This window comes from Haemaphysalis longicornis, unplaced genomic scaffold (genome assembly GCF_048455015.1).
Source record: "Haemaphysalis longicornis isolate Haplotype H1 unplaced genomic scaffold, Haemaphysalis longicornis Haplotype H1 scaffold_2, whole genome shotgun sequence".
In the NCBI taxonomy this organism is placed as follows: domain Eukaryota; kingdom Metazoa; phylum Arthropoda; class Arachnida; order Ixodida; family Ixodidae; genus Haemaphysalis; species Haemaphysalis longicornis.
Window position 1 is genome coordinate 269859262 of NW_027526295.1, and position 22401 is coordinate 269881662.

Sequence of the window (22401 nt, forward strand, 5' to 3'; positions counted from 1 at the left end):
TGTAGACGTATCCTTACCCACACGCAAACGTTGCGCAAACAAGCGCGCTTTTCAAACGCGACGTCACTCGTACTTATGCAGTTAGCCTTCAACTGCTTCAACTTCGTCTCTCACGTAAAAGGTAACCAGCCGAGCAAAGGAACCGGAGAATTCACGTTTCAGTACAGCGCCTCTCCAAGTATCAGCAGGCTGACTTCAACAGCGTTCATGACAACGCGCCCCGTTTGATGTCAGTTTAGAATTTCAGCCCACATCGGTGAACCGATCTCGAAATACCATCGGATGCTTGGGTTTGTGCTTGGGATCACCCGACGGGTGTGCACCCCCGTACTACCATCCTCTCTCGAGTACTGCACGTGGTTCAGGGGTTGGACACCCGCAGACTGCTTGTACTAATAGCGCCCCTTGAGAGCATACACGGCGGCAGGAGTAGCATAAGCACTCATGTGATGCTATACTTACCCTGCTGTGCCATGTTACCGCCATATCCACACACGCGCTCCCGACGGAGCCCACTTATGCTCCGCCAACAGGCTACGTCGCTTTGGCTCTTTGCCAAAGTGGATCACAGCGTCACTTGAACTATTTTCCCGCAGTGCTCTGCACTCGATACCAAAGCTTATTGAGTAACAGTCCCAAGAGAAAGACCATAAAGGGTGGTGAAAAAAGCCATCTGGCTTCCCTATATCGTGATACCACATGCCTCCTCCCACCTGTGCAATCTGCAAACATATGTATTTTACACACACGGGCCTGTCGAAAAAACAACCGCTGAAGCTTCGAATTAAGCCTGCATCCCCGTACTTCACAGCATAGTGTCCTACACCAATTTATCGAGCGACTACGATAGCACCTAGATTGAGCCCCAGGTGTATCCAGGATTTTTTCTGAGGACGGGCAGCATGTCAGCCTGTTAGAATAAATGACGGTAAGAGCATTTGCCTTTCTTCACCAAAGCATACCAGCTTTCTTTTTTTGCTTTGAAAGGCAATAAGCAGCCTTTCACTGAGTATTGGGCAATGTGAGCAAATGCTCACGATTGTATCCATAAGATTACATTTGAGAAAAGTTTTACTGCCTTGCAGAATATTGATGTGCTCTCTGAAAAAAGGTTAGTAAATTTTACTAGGTCCGATGCACAAAATAGCCCTGAGCAGTTGGAGGCCAGCTCCTTACCGGTGCATTGTTGGGCTAGTTGGTGTTGTGTTTTGAATAGACAAAGTTCATGTAACAGCCCATCCAGACTTCAATCTCCCATCTACTATGCATGGCTCTCCCACTTGAAAGTCTCTCACTTTGAAACTAGTGTAATGAGAAATACCAGTCCAGGGAAAACGAAAATTGGCAACAACAGAGTCCAAGCATTTTCAATGTTCTTTATTGGCTGGCTATGATTGAAAAACCTCGAAAAGGCACACTTGAAGGAAGACTTCACTACTCCACAAAATAACCATGAAAGTAAGGCACTTGTTTTAACACGTGTCAACCACAAGACAAAGTATTTGTACCGGCTCATTTTTATGCTGCAAAGGTGCCTGGCAGAGCTGAATATTTAAAATTCTCCAGGCCGTAACATCACGCAACCACATTTGTAATACTGGAAAATATAAAAAATAGGCACATTAGCCATGTACCATATTCAAATCTCTTTTGTTTATAGATGTATATATACTATGTATATATTACCAGGCAGTACATATTGCAAAATGCTGAATACAAGGTTGGCATCAATAATGAATGCTAAATGGCAGCTGCATACAGCATTACTGTTGTTCTAAAAGCATAAAAATAGTGGAATGGGCGTAAGCGCTGCGTTCCTAAGAAAACCACTAAGTAGCAGGAATAAATAGTAAGAGTACATAACGGTGAAGTCTACATACATAGGCGCATAAAAGGTGTAAAGAGCACCAAACAACAAAATGCACAGCAAGAGACAGCTCTTTGCAAGCATGTAGTATGCAAGATTATTCGAGTAAAGGTGGCCCTACTGCCTGTATGCGCAGGCCGGGAAAAAACAATATAAAAAAAGTCACCGGCACGTGATCTGCTGTAAAAAGCGAGTGCCGCAAAGCTGCAGAAAACTTTAGTCACAAACGTCACACAGGCGTAACCGAACTGAGCTTCCGCCTCCACCACAAGGGACATGATTTTGCGTCTCGTTTTTGTAAAAGACACCTTAATTCAGGGCTTGAGCTGAAATACAATTACTATCGATGCCATAGAGAAAGAACTGCTCATTATAATGATGCAATTTCCTGATTGGTAAATTAGCCATTAACAGGCAAATTCACACGAGCTTATAGATTTCACTTTCGTTTGAATAAGCCCCTGTTGCGTTCCTTGTAATGAACTGCACAAGGGGAGCTACCACGATGCAATTGTAGGTTATCACCTCATGAATCTTTATAAATTTTCTAGAAAAAATGTTTATATAAGGTGGTTTGATGTGCCTACTTGTAGATGCCAATGCAAGGCATCACTCAACCCTAGTGTCGCTACAATGGCGGACCGTGCAGTGAGCTCTGAGAAGGTGGAAGGGAGGGGGGGGTCCTGTGCGTGATGCACCGTACGCCCAGCAGTGCTTGTTCAGATGGTGCTTAGGAGAGAGTTTGATCACCTTGTGGCCCTAGTGTGGATCCCTGGCCACGCCAGAATCCCGCGTAATGAATGTGCTCGTGCAGTGGTCTGAGAGCTTACCAATCAGGCCATCAATGTCACTAGTGGCATGCCCATACATTTGGAACCCGACTTGCCTGACAGACGTTCCAACCACCATACCACAAAGTGACACAGGGCCACATCGGGGCAGCAACAGCGAATAGATACTTGTGACACGAGTGCGCTTGTCGACATGCATTCTCGAGTATTTCTCTTGGCAGAGACCCCGTTTCAATTATTGCAGCTTTGCTCTTATAACAGCACCCTAAGATGCTAAAGATTGGAATTCACTCAGCATGAAGATACTGGAAAGACTTGGGCTGGACTGCACTAACGCACCATCCTTGTACCACGTGGTACAGCCAACTCAGGCATTTTACAACTTGTCACTGCAATGGTATCCCATCAGGAAGCATTTCATGAAGGATGAACAATACAGAAGTGGCCCCAGCAGTGCAACGATGAATATGGCATGAATATGAGCAGCCATGCACAGGGCTTCCAAATAGGCGCAAGGAAAACTGATGCACTTACAAATTACACTACACATGCATTGAATTGTAATAACCATTCCACAAAAGGGAGATACAAACATTCAATCCTGGATTGTTAATCACACAGCCACACAATGCCCATACCCATTACTGGTCAAAGGAAAAAAATTGCGTTAATCGTTGAAGCGACGAATTTTTCAATACGTTGCACGACATTCACTCCCCATCTCATTTCTCTGTCTACATTTAATGGTATAAAATAGCAGGAGCTCAGATTGAGCTTGCGTGGCACACAGTGCAGCATGATGAGAGAAGCAATGCAAGCAAGGGGTAACATGAAAATGGCAGCCTGGTGCAGTCAGCAGGCATGCAGTGGAGAGACTTGATGCAGGAAGCAGGCCCGCATCAAGGATAATGTAACGCTGGATGCAACGGGCCTTTGCAGATTCACAATGGCAATGTGATCAGAAGCTAAAAGTCGCAAGATCAAAAAGAAGTAGAATAAAATATTCGACTTATAGTTTGCCCTGCAGTGTTATCCTAAAATCCGCACGCATTAGCACACAAATAGCTCTTGCACGATGTTACCTTGTAAAGTATTTACCGGTTGCAATGTTTAAAGGGACCCTGCAACACTCTTTGAGCAGTGCAAGTAAACCTGCGCAACGTTTAGATTACACTGCTAGGAATACCTGAGCCAAATATAACACATGCATGTGAAGTGGTGAGCGTGCAAATCGCGGGGAAAGGCGCGGAAAAACCAACCGCGCTCTTCAGTTTTCCTCATTATGCACCCCTGGCATGGCCTAAAGGACGTCATTGTGGCCATGGCTGTCCTATTGGCTGTCGCTAGTCAACTTTCCGGCTTATTTCTCGCATTTCTGTGACGATCCGCCGTCGCTGGCGCTGTGTACCAACCTCTTCTATGCCTGAGCCTGCACGCACAGTTTTGGTGTTTCTATTCTGTTTTGAGTGCGCGCGGAGTTTGAGTGACGAACTCAATACTTCCCTTTCAACCAGACCACTCGACAACAAACGTTTATTGCAAAAACGCCCTACCAGCCTGAGTGCACGCTTGCGAGCAGGCAGTCATGCCTGCTTTTTTGTGGCCCCAGACCGGAAACAGACCCCTCCATGTTGTGGAGAAAAGGAGGAAACTCCCCAGGGCTATGATATACCGAAGGCCGCCGAAGAGAACGCCGCGAGCCGCCCCCCTCTCAGGGAAAGAGGGTGCAGCTTTCGCCGCATTGTCTGTGGTCAAGTTGAGAGAGACCAATTATGCCTGATTTCTCATCAGGCACAGTTTCCGTGATCGAGAATGGATTTTCATAATTCTTGCGAAACGAGATTGCTGGGACAATATAGACTTTACCCCAAAATGCATTCCGTGTAGTCGATGGCAAGTGCTGCAGGGTCCCTTTAAGCAGGAAGTCAGATTTCTTCCTTTCTAAAGCTGCATGCAGACTCAATTTTCATTGGTAAACATTCTTGATATGCTTTCTGAATATTTGTTGCCCCTCCATAAAACAAATATGATGCTCCGACTCCAAAAACATTCACAGACAAGCACAGATATCTACAAGGCATTCAGTACTGCATTGTGCCTCTCCAAAGGACAGTGTGAGATTTCCCTGTCTAGGTAACTGGAATGTTGCAGATATAAAAGAAAACTTCATCACAGCAAATAACATCCGTTAGAGCAATTGTTGCACAGCATTTCATAAACCAGCATTTCACAGCATTTCATGTCAACTAACATAAGCATTATCAGCATGCGTCAATGCTGGGGAAACATCACATTACAGAAAAAGCCTCCAAGAACCAGGACATAAAACAATGCCACGTGGTCAAGTCAGAAATCAGGACACAAAATTGAAACCTGCTACGAGAAGCACAGGCTCTCAACAAAGCTGCTTAGGGTTGTAAATACCCAACAGGATCAATCAACATGTTCTCGTATGCCTTCAAAGACTCCGTCTATCAACTATATTTTCAGATCTATTTGTACTAAACTCACAAAAAATAATGGGAAGTTGCTTTGCTGCTTGAATGCAAGCGGTAGCACTCTATCAAGGCGAGCAGTGCTTGTTTATGCATGATAAGAGGTGACATGCTTCAAATGCTCCCGCCTGCAGCGCCACATGCCTGCGACCCTAGGTATTACTTAGCAACATATTTTCTTGTTCACGTGACATTATTTCACTCCGTGACCTTGATTGACAGGCTTCACACATTACAGACGTGATTTTATGAAGTTGGGCATCTAGCGCTCGTGCTAAAACTGAGATTCAGCCTACAGGTTCGCCCTCCAAGATGAACACAACATACAAGTGGAAAAATTCAAACAACTGGCTCCACATGGGGTGAGGGCCATACCCATTTCCTCGTTCCCACAAAAGCAAATTTTAACAGTCATAAGTTAAAAAAACAAAAGTTGCAGACACCTCGAAATCGTATCATCGATTCCATTTTAGCCATTCGCCTGGCTTTCTCAAGAAAAGTTCCCATGTTTACCAAAGTTAAAATTCTTGTGTTCCTTTCCTCCCAGTTTCACTAGTTCCTTCATTCTGACTTTTAGCCTCTAAAATGAATGACAAAACTTAGTGCTGGTTTCTTTCCCTTTTTCTTGCACCTGAAAACCACATTTCACTGTTTTTTACCTGCGCTCAAGTTCATGGCCTGCTTTAATTTGAAAATTTTTACTCTCAACTTTGTTTGCGGGTCGTCATATGCAGCATAGCAAGCTGCATGCACAGAAAATAAAGGCCTTAGTGGTACTACGTGTGCTGGTTAGCTGACTCTTGCTTTCTCTCTTACGTCATGTTTTAATGCACAGTGCGATGCTTGATGGTGTTGTAATGCATAAATCAAATGAATCCAGCTTTCTGCCATTTCGAGGACATTCTAAAACGCACACAACAAGAGCAGCTGAACGCAATTTTAGAAATGGAATTTGCGTAACTTCTTAAAGTTAAATTTTGTAGATTGACTAAACAAGCCCATATCTTGTCAAAACTTAAATTAATTTGTACACAAATTAACTATATTAACAATACTCATATACCCCATCATCATAAAAGTATGCCACTCACCCCATGCTTACAACATATCACTGAAAGTTCCATAAGCTATGATGACATTCATCATTCTGTAATGTACTTCCAGGTGACACATGGACTACAGCGAGTGTCCTAGAAAGCCAACACAATGTTAAAGAGTTCAATATTCAGATCTACAGTTTCAAGCTCCTGGCCAATCAGTCAACTTAAGCAGAAAGCAACAAAAGAAATCTCCTGGTTTGATGTGCTCAACACACGGCTACGCCTTGTACACGTCTGCCTTTGTATACCTCCTTCATTAAAAAATAAAAAATAAAAAAAAACACTGTGGCAAATGGGTCTGACTCTGAACTCATGTTCATCTGCCCAACACAAACACTCAGCCACTATGGGGCTCACAATGATAACAGTGCGACTGATCAATGCTGCAATAGCTAGCTCTACGAGCAAAACAGGTACCTAAGATTCTTGCATGAATAAAGCAACGATGCCAGAATCGGGCCAGTAATGAGTCAGCTCAAGTTCTCTGGCATCACAACCTTTTCACTGTCCCTCTGCAATCGCCAAGCAGGGAACACAATGTAGAGAGCTGCTTCTGTAGTTTAAGTGTAGTCTCAGCAGGTCACACCGCAATTCGGCTTCCAACTTACAAGATTTTGCAACAGTGGCAGACAACGTTTCACGTCGAACTCAAGCCAGCTTTGCTAACAACACACACATCATATTTACCTGTAATGGCTTAGCACCTGTTTTGCCCTACAGGTGCCTGCACAATCCCCCCTAACAATTCTTGCACTCTACAGCATGATCAACTCGGCCATTTCCCAGCTGCCACCAGGGCTCATTTGTCCAAATCTTAAGAGTAGCTTTGCAGAGATGCAGACCGGTCACCAGTGCAACGAAAAACAGAGCTGTCCCCCTCTGCCCCAGCCAAGGGGATGAGTAGTGGTCTCAGGTTGGTCTCCACATGGAAACGTTGGCAACGGCTGGTTGCTGCTGCTGCTGTGTGGAAACGTCGGCCAGTGGTGAAATTGGCTGGCTTGATGTGTCTGTGGCCATTCCTGCTTCCCGAAGGACCTGCACAGTTTTGACAAGACGTAAGTCACCATCAGAAAGCCTAGTCACACGTTGTTTGAACGAAGCAGAAAAAAGAAAAAGCAGTCTGGAAGCAAAATACGAAATACATATTTCATATTTCACCAACCAACCAAATGCCCAGCTGCAGTTGGTGGCCAAACCCTACAAGCTAGTTTCTGAATGTTGCCACAGTGCTGGTGGCAAATTTATCCCTAGAATCCCTGCACTCTTCTCAACTCTGTACAAGCAACTACACTATAATGCGTACCACTTTAACGGGATTTTCGTTACGACTAAGTATTTCCAATTCCCTGCCAATGAACTGTAACAGACTGCGCCAAAAAGTTCCCTTCTTAAAAACAAAGAACTTTCTTGGATGATTTTCATTCATATTCAACAAAATTTGGTGCATAGAGAATTAACATAATTTGATCAGTGGTGAACTAAACCTAAAAAATAATCCCATATTCATCACACGGGAAAGTTAGTGCAGACTCACTGCCATAATGCCATTGTTTTTTGTCCTTTTTTTTTTTCCTATTTGAAACAGCTCCTGATGCTACAGAGTCCACATGTCACTGCCACTGCTACGAAGTGTGGTGACAACTGTTTGGTGGCAGTGAGAATGCAGCTACAGGTCCACGGAGCAAGATAACAGGAGCGCCGACTCGGCTATCTCAGGTGTCACATTTAATGTCCCCAACTCACGGAGCACAGTGTAGATGGCGCTGAGAATGGGCACTATTACCAAGCGTCCTCCGTGCACCGGCACCCCCTTCACCGCTGGACGTGCCAGCGGGGAGCATTACGGCTGAATTTGTCGTCTGCTTCAACGACGGTTGTTTTGGGCCCATTTTGGCGCAGCTTCGCGTTCGTTATGCACCCACTACGCACGGCTTGATGAGCCTGTTCGACAGCACGTCCCGAGTAACCAGTACCTGATGAAATGAAGTTGTCGTACGGCAAAGATACATCAATGATGGGTTTAAAAAGCAGGAAACCAAAATGTAGAGACCACATACAGACATCTGGCCGCTACAGAAACACTACCTTTTGCACTTTGCATGCCACGAATGAAACTTTATGCTGTAAATTGGTGAATATGAATTCATTGTGTTTTCACATGTGTTACGGAAGCCGAAAGAAGCCAACTAGTTCTGACAAATAGCGATTTTAAAGGTGCCCTCAACTTGCTCACCATTTTTGAACTTAACTTACTGGTTCCAAATTGGAAAAAATGTGAAGCACTCCGGCCGAATTGTTTCGGTATCTGTGTTCGTGTCGCGTGGTAGTGTAGCACCGAGCTAGCACATCAGGATGGCTAGCTTCCGCCATCTTGTTTCAAGTTGCCGCATGGCTTCTTTTCTTCTCTTTTGGAACTGCATCCGACAGTACGCATTGCATTATGCGTACTGTATACCACAATAATGTATAGTGCACTGTGCTCCTGAAAACTATTCATCCTAATAGCGGGATTCAGCCTGCCCCATGCCGTGGAATGCGTGTAAAACCTGCAGTGCTGGTTGAAAAATGATCGGTGCATTTGAAAGCAACACTAAATTTCAAATCGCCTTAACTATTTGAATCGTGTGAAGAGCTGTTTCTTCGGGTGTTCCCCTTAATTTAAACAGTATTCTTCTTTCACCAATTCAGACCTGTTGTGAGTAGTGCCAAAACAACCACGGCAGGGGCACGAGGGTGGATGCTTCGAAAAGTCTTTCCAAATCACGGCGCCACACAGCGCGAGCATGTCCCATGCTTTTCCGACCCATCACTTGCCACCTTCACCTCCCTTCCCGACATCTGAACGCCTGCCAGCCCTCGATTGGTTGTCCAGCTGTTGATTACGAAATGCAGATATGACATGCAGGTGGTAGGCTTCCGTCGATACCACAATTCATAAGATAGCAACAAGTATGGATTGTAGCCCACGTTACAGATTCAATGTTTCTTTTTTTCATTTCTAAGCAGACTGTTAATGATTAGCCAATGTTATCTAAAGGCATTAATGAGGATACATTGCTTGATGGAAGTTCATCTAGCAAAGGCTCGATAATGTCCCGGTATTTAGGCTGACGAAATGGCTACCAAAGCTGCTAAGATATCATTCCGGTGACTTTTTTGTTGTTTCTCTTCAAAGAAAGTGATCAAGACATCATAGCATACTCGTAGTTGATCCGCCATACAAGTCATTTAACCAGATGTAAAGGCAATTATATCAATGGAAAAAGTTGAGTAAGTGGTGCACAGGCGGGTCTGCTGTATTGCACCAAAGACAAGAAGGTGACGGTCCCCAGCAATCACCCCCTGGTGGCCCTCAGCAAAACATGCATTTGTTTGTGTGCTACAGTCAAACCCGTTTATAGTGAACTGCAATATGCACCGGGATTAGTTCGATATATCCAATAGTTCGATATAGCCGAACCCGCCTATAATGAACTTATCGTTACAAGTTCGCGATCCGCGGGAGCCCCCCTTTTCCTCCTAAACTCCACCATCCCTGCATGCAAAAATGAACACAGTAAAGTAGCTATTACCATAGCCAAAATTATCCATTTGTTGCAAGTTATAAAGCTACTTTCCGCCTTAACTGCCTGCTTTGCAAAAAAAGTGATGATTTTTGTGTTCACTTTCGTTTTGGTGGCTTCAACTAGCATAGCATTCTCTACATGAAACATTGGTTGCACCAGTTCGAGTCCGTGTCCACCAAAATCCAAGAAGCATTGGCCGAGCACATCGACTGCCGAAAGCGCTTCATTATAAGCGTCGGACGGCTTTCACTCGCGACATCTTCGGGAACGTTGGCGAGCTCTTCCCGGAACATTAATTTTTTTCCATTTTTTTCCCCCACAGTTCACCGATGCTGGTGTCTTGGTCCGGATTCGCTAAATGGGCGGGTTCCGTCGTGAGTCCCGCGCGTCAGAAACAGTTACGGAGAATTGTCGGGCGTCACGTCGCTCCGTGCAAGGCGCAATGTCTCAGTCGCGGCTTTTGCTCCATGGTCGCGGCCAATCCACATCTTAATCACCGCTCCGAGACCATGCATTTCGACGGCCATTCTAGGCGCGCAGAGTTCGATATATCGGATGTGAACTTCGTTATAAGGAATATGTTTCCCATGTATTTCCGTAACTGAAATATTTTTGTTCGATATATAGCATAATTCGCTCTACCCGGGTTTGTTATAGCCGGGTTGGACTGTAGCACATGCACACATTTAGGGATCAATACATGTTAAAATAATTAAAAGCAAGAGAAAAAAATTAAAGCCGTTCCACCAGTGTGAAAGCTGTAGGAAGTGCAGAGCAGTGACTCGCCATAATGGGCCGTGGTGCCGTTATCCGCTCATTCTTACCACCCATCACGCTCTTCGCCGCCCCGTCTCATTCTTCTCCTGATGAATTCAACGGAGGTTTGTCCAACGCATTTCAAATTTCTCGCCTTTGCAGTGCCCGCACGCCCCCTGCCTGAAACTGCCCCAGCGGTAGTTCTGTTCTTTTTGTGCTTGCCTTTGAACTGTGTTGCAAAAGCAAGCACAAGCACAAAAGCAAAAAGTGGCGTTGCACTGCCACTTTCTTTTCACTTACTGTCAGAAAAACCAACCCAACAAGCATTCCTAACTAAATGAACACGGGCGCTGCCAGTTAATTACGTATATTTTGCCTCAAATGTACGTGCAGTTTTCTTTGCACTAAACAACAGGGAGGTGTATGACAAGCGCCAACGTTGCTCCGCGTTGCTCCGCAATGCATCTGGAGTTATCTGCCGGTGGCATCAACAAAATTACTCAACCGCACAATGACGGTGAACACCGGGTCATAAGACTTGGGTCAAAATAAATATTGGGTTTGATATTCTGGGGTTGCCTAATCACACTACCAGAGCATTGCTATATTCATTACAAAGCAGCAGCCATCCACTTAAGGTATTAATCTAGAAATATGCATCATTACCGCAAATCTATGGAGACTGTGGACGACCCTCGCAAATGGTGTTTGTGTGCAGAAGAAGCGTAATTCGTTTAGCACGGGGCAGGATAGTGGGCAAGCAAGAAAGGGCGATTTTTGAACTGCATCACTTTATTGTAGGCAATATCAGAATGCAATATTACTTTTGCTCATTTTCTGTTTAGTGTTTCCAAAATCGCCATCATTTACTTTATTTATTTATTTATTTCGAATACTGTTAGTTCTTTTCGGGCTGGTACAGGGTGGGAGGATATACACATTTTGTCAACAAATCAAGCAATGAAACAAAATAAACACATCACGAGAGGTACATTTCCAACTTTCGTTCAAATGATTGTACAGTCATTGCGTCATCAAAAATCTGTGCATCGAGTGCATTCCAATCTTCTATTGTCTATCATACGATTGCACACTAGACCTGCTGGGTTAGATCGCTATTTTTCAGCTGACCTTGATTGTGCCTGGCAAAACACTCCCTGTCACACGTGGTGGTGTGCGATTACCCTCACTGCATTCTGCGCACATACGCGTCTTGTGATTGCGTGCACAGTTTGACATGTTTGAAGACGGATGTCGCGGCGAAAGGAAACAAGCTGCTGGGTACAGCGAACACGGGGAGAGCAACGTACAAAGGCACAACAACGAGAGGTGGTGCAAAGGATAAAGCGAGCAAAGTGAAAGCCGGGGGCCCAGTGCCACGGGGACATTACCGGACAATGCAAATGATTCTTCTGGGCCACAGTCGGCGCTCCTCTTTGTCTTACCCAAACGCAAGCTGTTATCGTAATCAAACGCAAGTTGTTAGGCAGGGCTTATATTTCGTGCAGTTAAATTTTGAATATGAACCCCTTCCAACTCACCCAGCTGTCTCTCATTCTAAGGGCTTATAAGCTTGCAGAATGAGCCATTTTCACTTAAGTGTAATGCATATTCATCTTACAGCAGTAAGAATGGTGGGGTAAGCAATGGAACATACGAAAGTACATGTAAACATAGAAGTACCAGTGCATGCTGCTGTTGGTACTGCACTCACTATGCTTGTGATAGCTGTACAGCAGTGTGGCGCTTCGGGGTTTTTTCACACGACACTGGCCGATTGGCATCAATGTCTTGCGTAACCCTGTTTGTCGAACGCACCCCATGTTTCATGAAACAATTACTACCTACCATAACAAAAACAAGCCAGGTGCAAATACGGTCAGAAACAAAGCAAAGGCACAAGGCGGTGCGGAGCAATATGGTGTTGCCATCTAGGAGGAATGACAGTAAACAAGGCTCTGCAGTCCGCTGCAGACCGAACAACGTACTTGAATTTCGCTTGAAGACCCTTCCTTGTGACTCCATGGCAGACGTCATGAAACACATGATTAAATTAAATTAAACTTAAATTGCTCAATTTCTCAGTGAATAATGCGCCACTCGCTGCTGGACAAGTGCTGGGGAACTATAAAACACCAAATCTCTTAAATAAAACCAACTTGTATTTTGTCTGCATGGCCCTTTAAAGGGGCCATGAAGACAAAATACAAGTTTGTTTTATTTGAAAGGTTTCGTGTTTTATAGTGCCCCCAGTGCTTCTCCGCAAGCAAACGATGATAAATTTAAGTTAAAATTTTGATTCTCCCGCCAAATCGTGTGTCTTCATCGACGTCTGCAATAACATCATAAAGGACACGTATTCAAGCTAAACTTGGTGGGCTGCAGAGCCTGGTTTATTGTTAGTCAACCTAGATGGCACCACCACTTCGCGGAAGGCCGTTTTTTGCCTTCGCTTGGCTTTTGACCGTATTTGTACCTGGCTTGTTTTTGTTATGGTAGACAATAATCTATATGTGAAACACGGTGTTCACTCGACAAATATAGTACCATCACTTACGCCAATTGGCCTGTGTCGCCTGAGACAAATCCAAAGCGCCGCAGTGCTGTGCAGCTCAAACAAACACAGTGCGCGCAGTACCAACTGCAGCACGCATCGGTGCTTCTATGTTTACATGTACTTTTGTAACTTCCACTGTTCATCCCACCATTTTACTACTACAAAAAGAATGTGCCAAAAGTTTAAGTGCAAATAACTCGTTCGGCAAGCTTATAAGCCCTGCCTAATTTGAGTTTGCTTTTGCCGGCCTCAGCCAATCGCAGAGCTGTCACGTATGACATCATAGGTTCTGTTCCGGGAAACGAGCTAGTGGGTCACATGGCCATTCCATTTTTTCCTAATTATGTAGCTTATTTGAGCGAAGTTTATGTTAGAAATGGTGTCAGTATGATTCTAATGAGGCAATCTTTCAAATGAACCATACGTGTGTTTTGTTTACATAGCCCCTTTAAAGAGCTTTGCAGTGTACATTATTCAAGGAACTGAACAACCAAAGATGTGCAGAACAACTCATTGTACAAGTAGAACTGGAACTTCACTAAGCTTGTTGCCTGAGAATAGCTTTTGTGCCCTTTATGCACTACGGTTTTTTGACATGCCCTTAAAACTGCAACCAAAAACGGTATGCCTGATCAAATGAGTATGTTTTTTAAGCTATTCTCTAGCATCTACGTATTGTAAACTGCCAAAGGAGTTCAAACTGACATCGCCTCAGTGGCTCCATGTAATTCCAGATTTCATTAGGAGAGATCCAGAGGTGGCAGTACTGGCAGTTTTATTTTACCGCCAGCACTGAGCAAAAGTATGTGGCTTGTGAGACTGAAAGATCGAAGGTAGAGAAACAAAAAGGAAGCTACATAAAATCTCCCCCTTCATCTACCCATTATTGTCTGCCCTTTGTGCAGAGACTCCTTACAGCCCGCAACATCCCCTTCCCTTCCTCACCTGAATGTGTGCTTCGGCATGTGCCAGGTACTCGTCGATCCAGCCTGGGCTGCTAGGCTGGCCGCACAGAGACCGCATGACCAGCGTCAGGTGTACCACGGAGAGCACCAGCGCAGTGCAGCTGAAAGTACACAAAAAAGGCACATGACAGGGCATCCCAGGGGGGCCATATCCCAGAGCCCTCATCAATTGGTAAAAAATTTGAGGCTCAATCAACTTGCTCTGAAGAAAAAAAAAAGTGGTTTTTCCTACGTGAATGCCCCAGTAAACACAGACACCTATGTTATTTAGAGAAGAGACCATGTCCACAGCATACAACTTCGCTCCTATCGAAAGAATGCCTTGTTGGAACACTCGTGCCAGTTTCAAGTCGAACTTCAACAAAATAATTCTTCGGAGCACATTTAAGCCTGCTTACGTGCTTTGAATGTAGAAAGTTGATGACTTCCCTTGGCAATATTTTACCATTACGTTGCCAGTGTGCCACACTGGTTCCATAAAGCTACCACAATACCCATTCTAAGTGTCTCAGTGCACATTTCCGAATTGTTTACGGTCTGGTAACGAATAAAGATGAAAAAAGGAAAGCGAAGAAACATATATACTTGATGTAGCAGTTTTCTGAACCATGTGCTATGGAGCCATGATGGGAGTGCGCTTGTTTCGTGTTCCAGGCATGGCTTGTTTTTTTTATTTTGGCACCGTTTTAGCTTTTTTTTCTTTTAAGTTTAGTGTCCTTTTAATTAATCAGAATGTAAAAGTAGTGTGAGATGGCCATACCCCGCTGAATGCTAACTGCTTACTTTGTTGCCAAATTTCCGATTTCTCATTTGTTTTGCACTTCCAAGTTATGTGGAGCCTTTTGTATATATTTTAATATGTCACAATTGGATGTTTAATTTTGGATGCGCAAACACAGTCACCACCTGCTGTCATTTTCCCCATCGTCTATCATGTCATCTTCCAGACTCCTTCGGAACAGGAACCAACCCGAAATTTCTTCTTTCGCCCAACAGCCCTCAGAGCCAACTCACTCTGCTTTGATACCGATGTGCACAACCCAGTGGAGGTGTGGCGCGTCAAAGGGAGAAGGAGGGAGGGCTCACTCACCGTGCCTCCAGCAGCCGGGGGTCCAGTGGCGGGTACATGGCTCGCACCACGTCGTCCACACGCGGCCCAACTCTCTGTGCCAGCTGGGCCAGTTCGGCGAGCTGGGCTGGGGTGGCTGGTCGCCGGACCGAGCCCACGGACGCAGTGACCAGCCGCTCGGTCAGCTGGTGGCAGGTCTTCAGCACTGCCAGGCAGTGAGGCACCAGGCCCCTATTTGGGACACAGCAAGAGAGGGCACACACACCTACAAGTATCACAGCAACACTTCAAAGCACGTACGATCAGTACAGTGGGAACTGACTGTGGTGCACATGGCTGGAATGCAGAACAGGTACAGTAATACCTCGTTACAAGAGACACTTGGTTTGGTTGGTCCTTCTCAAAAAACAAACTGCGCACAAATTCACGGGGACAGGACCACATGAAGACAGCGCAAGCGCAGTTTGTTTTTTGAGATGCATCATTACCAGCTCGCCAAACTTTCAACCTTTTCTGGTTGGTTCTCATATGTTTGCCATGTTAACAACACCGCATGCAAGAGACCTTGGTCACAAAAAACATGATTCCTGGGTCCCTTGAGTGTCTCTTGTAACGGGTTTTACTGTACACGAAAAACGGCACTGAGGCCCAAATGATAACACCCGTGCAGTGGGGGTAAAACCGTGGTACGTGACACTTTTCGAGTATAAATAAACTTCACACGACTAAAGCATGTGTCAGCGATGCTCTTCTACTTCTGAACACAGAGAGCCCCGCACAAGGGACAAGCCAGCCTGAAAGTCTCTCGCAAGAAGTTATCAATACAATAGTCATCATAGTGAGTGTAAATTAAATGGGCTCTGCAACACTGCCAATATATGCTTTCACTCTTTTCTTTGCACTTGGAAGCATTGTGAAAGCTACAGATATCACCAGCCGGGAGTGGTACTGCATGATTTGCTCGTCACAGCAGATGTGCCTTTCATTTCTGCTTTGTGTTTGGGGTAGTTTTCCTTAAAGTGGCTACCAAATGCGTTTATTGCTGGAACTGAAACGAAGTTGGCCAATAACCACTGTATCACTCTAATGAAGTAATTCAAGCGCTCGAAGAATGCCAAGACAGGGAAAGAGAGAAAAATTTTTCGAGTGAATTTTTAAGTTATCTGGTGGGCATAGAGCGGTAATTTCTGGCTGAGGTACTTTGTGACCCCTTATTCCAAGTACTGAGTGTGTTTGTTGACTAGTTCTGAAAGCAGTCAGAATAAAAAAAAAAAAAAAAAAAAGTAGAAAAAAAAGTGCTGCGGGGTCCCTTTAAGAGCAACTGTCCGTTTTCCCCATTCCACAGCCCCCCACTAGAATTGAGCAGTGTTTTCGCTTCTTTGATTTCTGTGGCTGCCGTCTACTAAGACCAATCCTTTCTTCACACAGTCTGTCTAATTCTTCCGCATTAAACGACTGCATGGTGCAGCCTAGTGCTTTTGAATAAACATTTTTACCACATGCTAGCAAAGAATGAAACAGAAGCAAAGCCCTGTTGCATGAGAATGCAACCATAATGCGGTTGAAAATTACTGTTGGTGCACTACGATCTTTCAACACAAGTAACTCGCACAGCCTGTGGGCAGACAGCTTTTGTTTTCTGCTCTGTGTTCTTCCTGAACTCACAGCTGCCATAATTTCTTTTGTAAATTATGTATTGAAATTCAGTTATTTTCTCTGCAGCACTACCCCTTTTGTATAATTATGTCACCCCAATGCCACATAAATACCCCAGCAGGGATCCTTCAGGAATCAAAAAAAAAAAAAAACAATCTTGACAGACTGTCAGAAAGTTCCTTTGAGAACTGTCACAGAAAATGTTTTTATAGATCAAGCTGCTTTCACGTTTGTTTCTGCCGGTGTGCATGTCTCACAAATTGGCCCAGATGCATCATTCACCGCACACAGAGCACAATGCCTCTGCCCCCCCCCCCCCCCCCCCCCCCCCCTTGAATAAAACAGGAGCATGTTGCAAAACAATTAGCAGTCTGCAGCACATAGTTTGTTTTAGGGAATACTGTCTAAAGATTTGGCATGTATGGCCTTTGTCACTGGACTGGGCCTTTTTGTCAATGCATTTGTTCCAACTCTGAATGGTCAAAAGCAGAAGGTAGCGAAACCTCAAATGCTGAGTGTACTGCCCTGAGGATCGATTGCTGCAGTGTTGAACGAAGGGGCTTCAGCAAGTATTCAAAGCTGGTTGGGAGGGTTTTGGAAGCACAATTTCTTACCATTTTGAGAGCAAGTTGGAGTTTGTCTTGCTGTACTTGGATTTCAAAGAATACGAGGACACGTGCACATTTTGCAATGAAGTCAACACAACATAACTGCTATATGCTGCTTTGAAACCTTTGCTTTAAAGGAGCCCTGAAGACAAAACACAAGTTGGGTTTATTAGAAAGACTGCTTAGTCCCGATAACAATGATACCAATATCATTGCAATCTTCGAACAAATAACGGGGATATGAAAGAAAACGTGTGAAGCCGTGGCGACCCCCTAGCAAATTTCCCGCAACTTTTCTATGACGTCACGGAACCTTGTTTGTGCGATTGGTGGCCGCCTAACTGACCTGTCGCGACGACACATGACTGGACGTCTGTAATGGGGCCTCTAGTTCCATTTGACCGCACCACTTGAATGCTAACATGCAGTTAATGCACTGAAAATTACCTATGTTTTATTGTTGGCCCGTATGACGTCATTCTTGCTCATAACACGTCACTGTGGTGCAAAATTTGAAGTTTTTAAATACTTCTTGCTTTTTTGTGTTAAAAAAACATCTTTTGTGGCTCTAATGGAGCTGAGTGAGATACTGAATCCTAGTTCTTTCAAATTAAACGAAGCTGTATTTTCTCTTCATGGCTCCTTTAAAAAGCTCAGGTGCATGCATACACATCTCCTACATATTTTTTAAGCATTCATGTCGCACTACTTATGGCGTTTAAGTTTCATATTTTGTTTTGTTTGTTTCACTATTTCGTCTACTTTTAATTCTACCTTGCTTTTTTTTTGCGTGTGTATATCCATCCCCCCCCATTACACTGCAATGCTGCAAGGCACTGTGGGTATCAGATAAACAATAAATAATAATAAAACTATCACACTACAGACATCTCTCAAAGAGAATGCCTAGCACACAACTTATACAAAGCAAGTTTTCAAGAATAAAGAAAGAACAACTCACGTGGCATCGTCTACCCACTGCTCGTCTGCGAGGATCTTCTCGATGTCCGGATGCAAGCGGACGTCATCGAGCTCCATGTCAGCTGCGTCATTCTGGCTGTGGATCAGGTGTACGTCAGGCCTGCAATTGGTGCGCAACGGCGCAACACCTTGAAGGCACAGTTTTGCACCCCCTTCTTTCCCCCAGGAGCAACTTCACCCGGCCTTTCGCAAGCAACCAAAGCACCGGGTGCTTGCAAAAAAATGCCCAACATACAAGCTCTTGCTGCCCTAATGCTGATACAAGCTTTCTAGACTCTATGGTGAAAGTAAAGGTCACTTAGAAGTACACTGCAGCATCATGAATGGAGTGAATATGACAAGAGCAAATCGAATGAGTGTAGACACCAGACAAAGTGCACTTGCAGCCTGCTAAAACTAGCACTTCTTTCACTCCAAACTGCGCATGAATGCTCTAAAAATGATGAAACACCATGAGAATGCTCCGTTTCGCTGCCCCTGTCAATTTTGCAGGCAGCGCAGCGGTTGCCTTCAGTTGGCTTGTCGCTCACCGAGAGTCCTGCAGCTGTCGGCTGAGGTGGTCCTGGTTGGAGCAGTACCGGTGTCGGCAGACCACGATCAGGGCAATCAGGGAGCTGACAAAGACCACGGCTAGTACGCTGATGGCTACCGCTACCACGGCATCCATAATGGGACAGTTGAACCCATCAAGGAATCCTGGAAAGACGCGAGGCAGAGTTTTTACCACCCCACAAGTGCACGGACAAAAGGTTTCGAAAGCAGAAAATGCCAGGAAAGACCAGCACCAGTCATGACTACGAATTTTTAGGCCGTGAAGTACTGCTTGGGATGGGACATGTGGCACTGGCATAAACTCCAGCACTGCATTGCACACTAACAAGAAAATTTGTATAGTGGCATTTAGTCTGGACCTGTGTGCCATTTTGTAACGGCTAAAAATAAACTGCACTCCTGGGGCTCCCTTTTCTGAATGACCTGAAGGTTACTGCGAGTGGACAGCAGGACCACTTTAGCTGCATGGGTGCTTGAAGAAAAGCACCACAGTTCTGTCTTTTCCTTTTTCTTTTCCAAAAGGCTTTGTTTAACTCCGTAAAAATACCATCAATCAGCACAGCTCTATTATAGGTGAGGTGAAAACATTTGTGCAGAACACAATAAGTTCCTTGATAAAATCAGCTTTAAACACGAGTTGTCCAGGCCTCATTTCATATACGTACCCTAAAACAACGCAACACAAGCCATGGCAAGATAACAATAAGTTCCTTGATAAAATCAGCTTTAAACACGAGTTGTCCGGGCCTCATTTCATATACGTACCCTAAAACAACGCAACACAAGCCATGGCAAGATAAGTTCACTGCCTCATGTACAGCTCTTAATGTTGATGGATGAGCACATTTTTGCCCTTAGCTGATTAGCGAGTGATTTTTGACTTTGCACTTAAACCATACAGGCAGAGAACATTTACACAAGACGGTTCTGTGTTGTCAAGGTATGGTCAGCCTTTTCCAGTTAGAAAGTTAAGACAAGCGGCATAAATAAAACAATCCGAATTTAATTTTAACGGAAAAGTACAATGTGTGCTATTTGAACAGAAATGCCGTCACTAACCCGTGATATGAAGACACGACTCCTGAAAATGATAGAGTGATATCTCCTTTAGGTGCTTTCCTCTAATACGTGAAACCTGATATCAACAAGAGAATTTCTAGATGAATGGTGTGAAGGTGAAAAATCTCAATTATGTCAAGACACCTACCACTACTTATAAGTCCTGTAGTAAGCACAACAACAAGTAAATAGGTGACCGAAAACGATGTGCAGCTGTAAATTCGTATCTATTTTCAACGTTTTCATGAGGAGAGGAGCAGGATCGAGCAGTGGCCATAGATATTGCGTAATCAAGGTTCACATCTCACCTGGGAAATAAGGCGCACCTCCAGTAGACAGATAGAAAATAATGTAAGCAGCTCAAGTTTCTCTGTAATGCGTAAACGAACAATTTACGAATGCAAACGGTTAGGCTACAAATACTTCCTCGTTCCTCGAGCCACAAGTTGAAACTGACATCCCGGGAAAGATTTCGGACTCATCGTGGACTGTCGAAGACGCAATACGCTATTCGTTTTTTTTCCCACACACCCAAAGACCAGGAAAGTACTCGGACAATGCGCGGACTACCCGCACTGAGTCCGAGACAGACGATTGGAGAGCCCACAGCATTGTTGCGCTGTACGAGTTTTATCTCGCTGCGCGTGCTTTATGTCATGCGTTCAGTTTGACGTGAAGCGTGAAACGTTACCATGACAACAGCGAAACTCAAAATAGCGGCACTGTAGTTATCCTGTCAATCCACACAAGTCAGGAAACCGCACTTGGACACTTTCACCAGGCGAAGATGAATTCAAACTCGACAGTACAACACGCTAGCATTTCAGCCACCAAACTGAGTCTCCAACGTTTGTTGCACACACAGACGCGTAGCAACAACAAACACGCAAAATCTGTAAAGGACTTGCATGAAAGAAATGCCGTATTAACAGGTATTAACAGCAGCCAACACCGCATGGCGAAACATCAACCTCATGATCAACCTTGACAAACCAGTTGATGTTTACACGCGCCTAATGAAACTTTGTACTTGAACTACACGTCGATATTGCACTCACAAAAGAAAAGTCGATTTCACCATCTGTGGGGCATATCTACGTAAACTTTCAAAACGAAGCCCAGAGTAGAGCGTCGTCGCAGATCACAGATATAATCTGCATTCCACCTGCGAGCACGCCGCGTTCAGGAAGCCATAGCACCACAAGACGCACAAATTGAATATACTCGCCTCAAAAATGGTGGGAAGTCACATGTCAACAGCTGCAAGTCAGATCCAAGTCACGACGGAGTGAGTTTGATTAGTGACAACAGAACAGTAACAACTTTCAGACTCGAGTTCATTCACATCGCAAGCCGAACAGCATTCGCTGCAGCGGCCCGCCAGTTGGTTGCCCCACACCCCCCAAAACAGGATTCATGCCGGCCGTCGACGCTCCGTCTCACTGGCGCTGCCGTCCATGCTACCTCGATCCCGATATATTGCGTTCTGTACGGATCGTACGATCGTACGGATGTTTCATTCTAGGTCACTCTACTATGCCACTAAAGTTGCTAAAGTCCCGCCGATCAAGCAACTCTATGCGATCAAGGGACTTTAGGATGCACAACCGCGAAAGCACAAGTTATGGGCCACGCTAATAAGCTTGAATTCCGCGCGGCGCGTAGAAATGTGAAGGAAAAGACAAAAGATAAATGCCACCCAAAGCTCCCACCAGTCTTTAGATTAAATTGACTGAAGCTTTCATAACATAATGGATACGTTTAGACCAGCAAACGCCGATTTATTCCAGGCGCCGATCGATTTTAGGTACAGAAAAACCCAGATTTTAATACGCAAACGCCGATTTATTCCAGGCGCCGATCGATTTTAGGTACAGAAAAACCTAGATTTTAATACCAACGACGAGACAAATTATCCTATTCAAAACTCGAGCACGGTAAATCGAAGTTTCGACCGACTTGAGGGCGTTTGAAATCTCAGACCGATCGTGACCTTCATGTAGTTTTACCACGCTTATCTCTAAAAAATATATTCCTAGTGTATTCCGGGCAACTCAAATGTCACGTACGAGAATCTGAAAAGTATTTAAAACAAATATAAAACAGGCCAGAGCTTCTATGTGCCATGAATCACCTGGCCTTCTTAAAAAAGAGGGAGGGTGAGCGCGAGGCATGTAGCCCTGCTGTGAGTATTGTATCACCTTGCTAGGTTAACAGTGGCCCCGGTCGGGCATTGTGCCGGAACCCCCGAGCTAAGGCTAACGTTTCGTTTGAGGTCTTGCGTCATCAACGGCTACCCTTTTCTTGGAGTATAAATATACTTTTTTCAGTTGGGTATCGGTTGACGACGTTAAACCTTAAAGCGTGGCCCTAAGCCTG

The 22401-nt window shown here is 44.7% G+C and overlaps 1 protein-coding gene across 1 annotated transcript; it reads right to left on the reverse strand.

The window, feature by feature from the left end:
- Nucleotides 1–1358: 1358 nt before the first annotated feature.
- Nucleotides 1359–21441, reverse strand: LOC144170693 (transmembrane protein 98-like). The gene is made up of 6 exons (XM_077700638.1): nucleotides 21251–21441; nucleotides 18942–19107; nucleotides 18392–18511; nucleotides 15188–15397; nucleotides 14078–14198; nucleotides 1359–7288 (listed from the first exon to the last, which is right to left on the reverse strand). The coding sequence occupies exons 2-6, from the start codon at nucleotides 19076–19078 to the stop codon at nucleotides 7163–7165; spliced, it is 714 nt and encodes a 237-aa protein (XP_077556764.1). The 5' UTR covers nucleotides 19079–19107; nucleotides 21251–21441; the 3' UTR covers nucleotides 1359–7162.
- Between the last annotated feature and the right edge of the window lie 960 nt (nucleotides 21442–22401).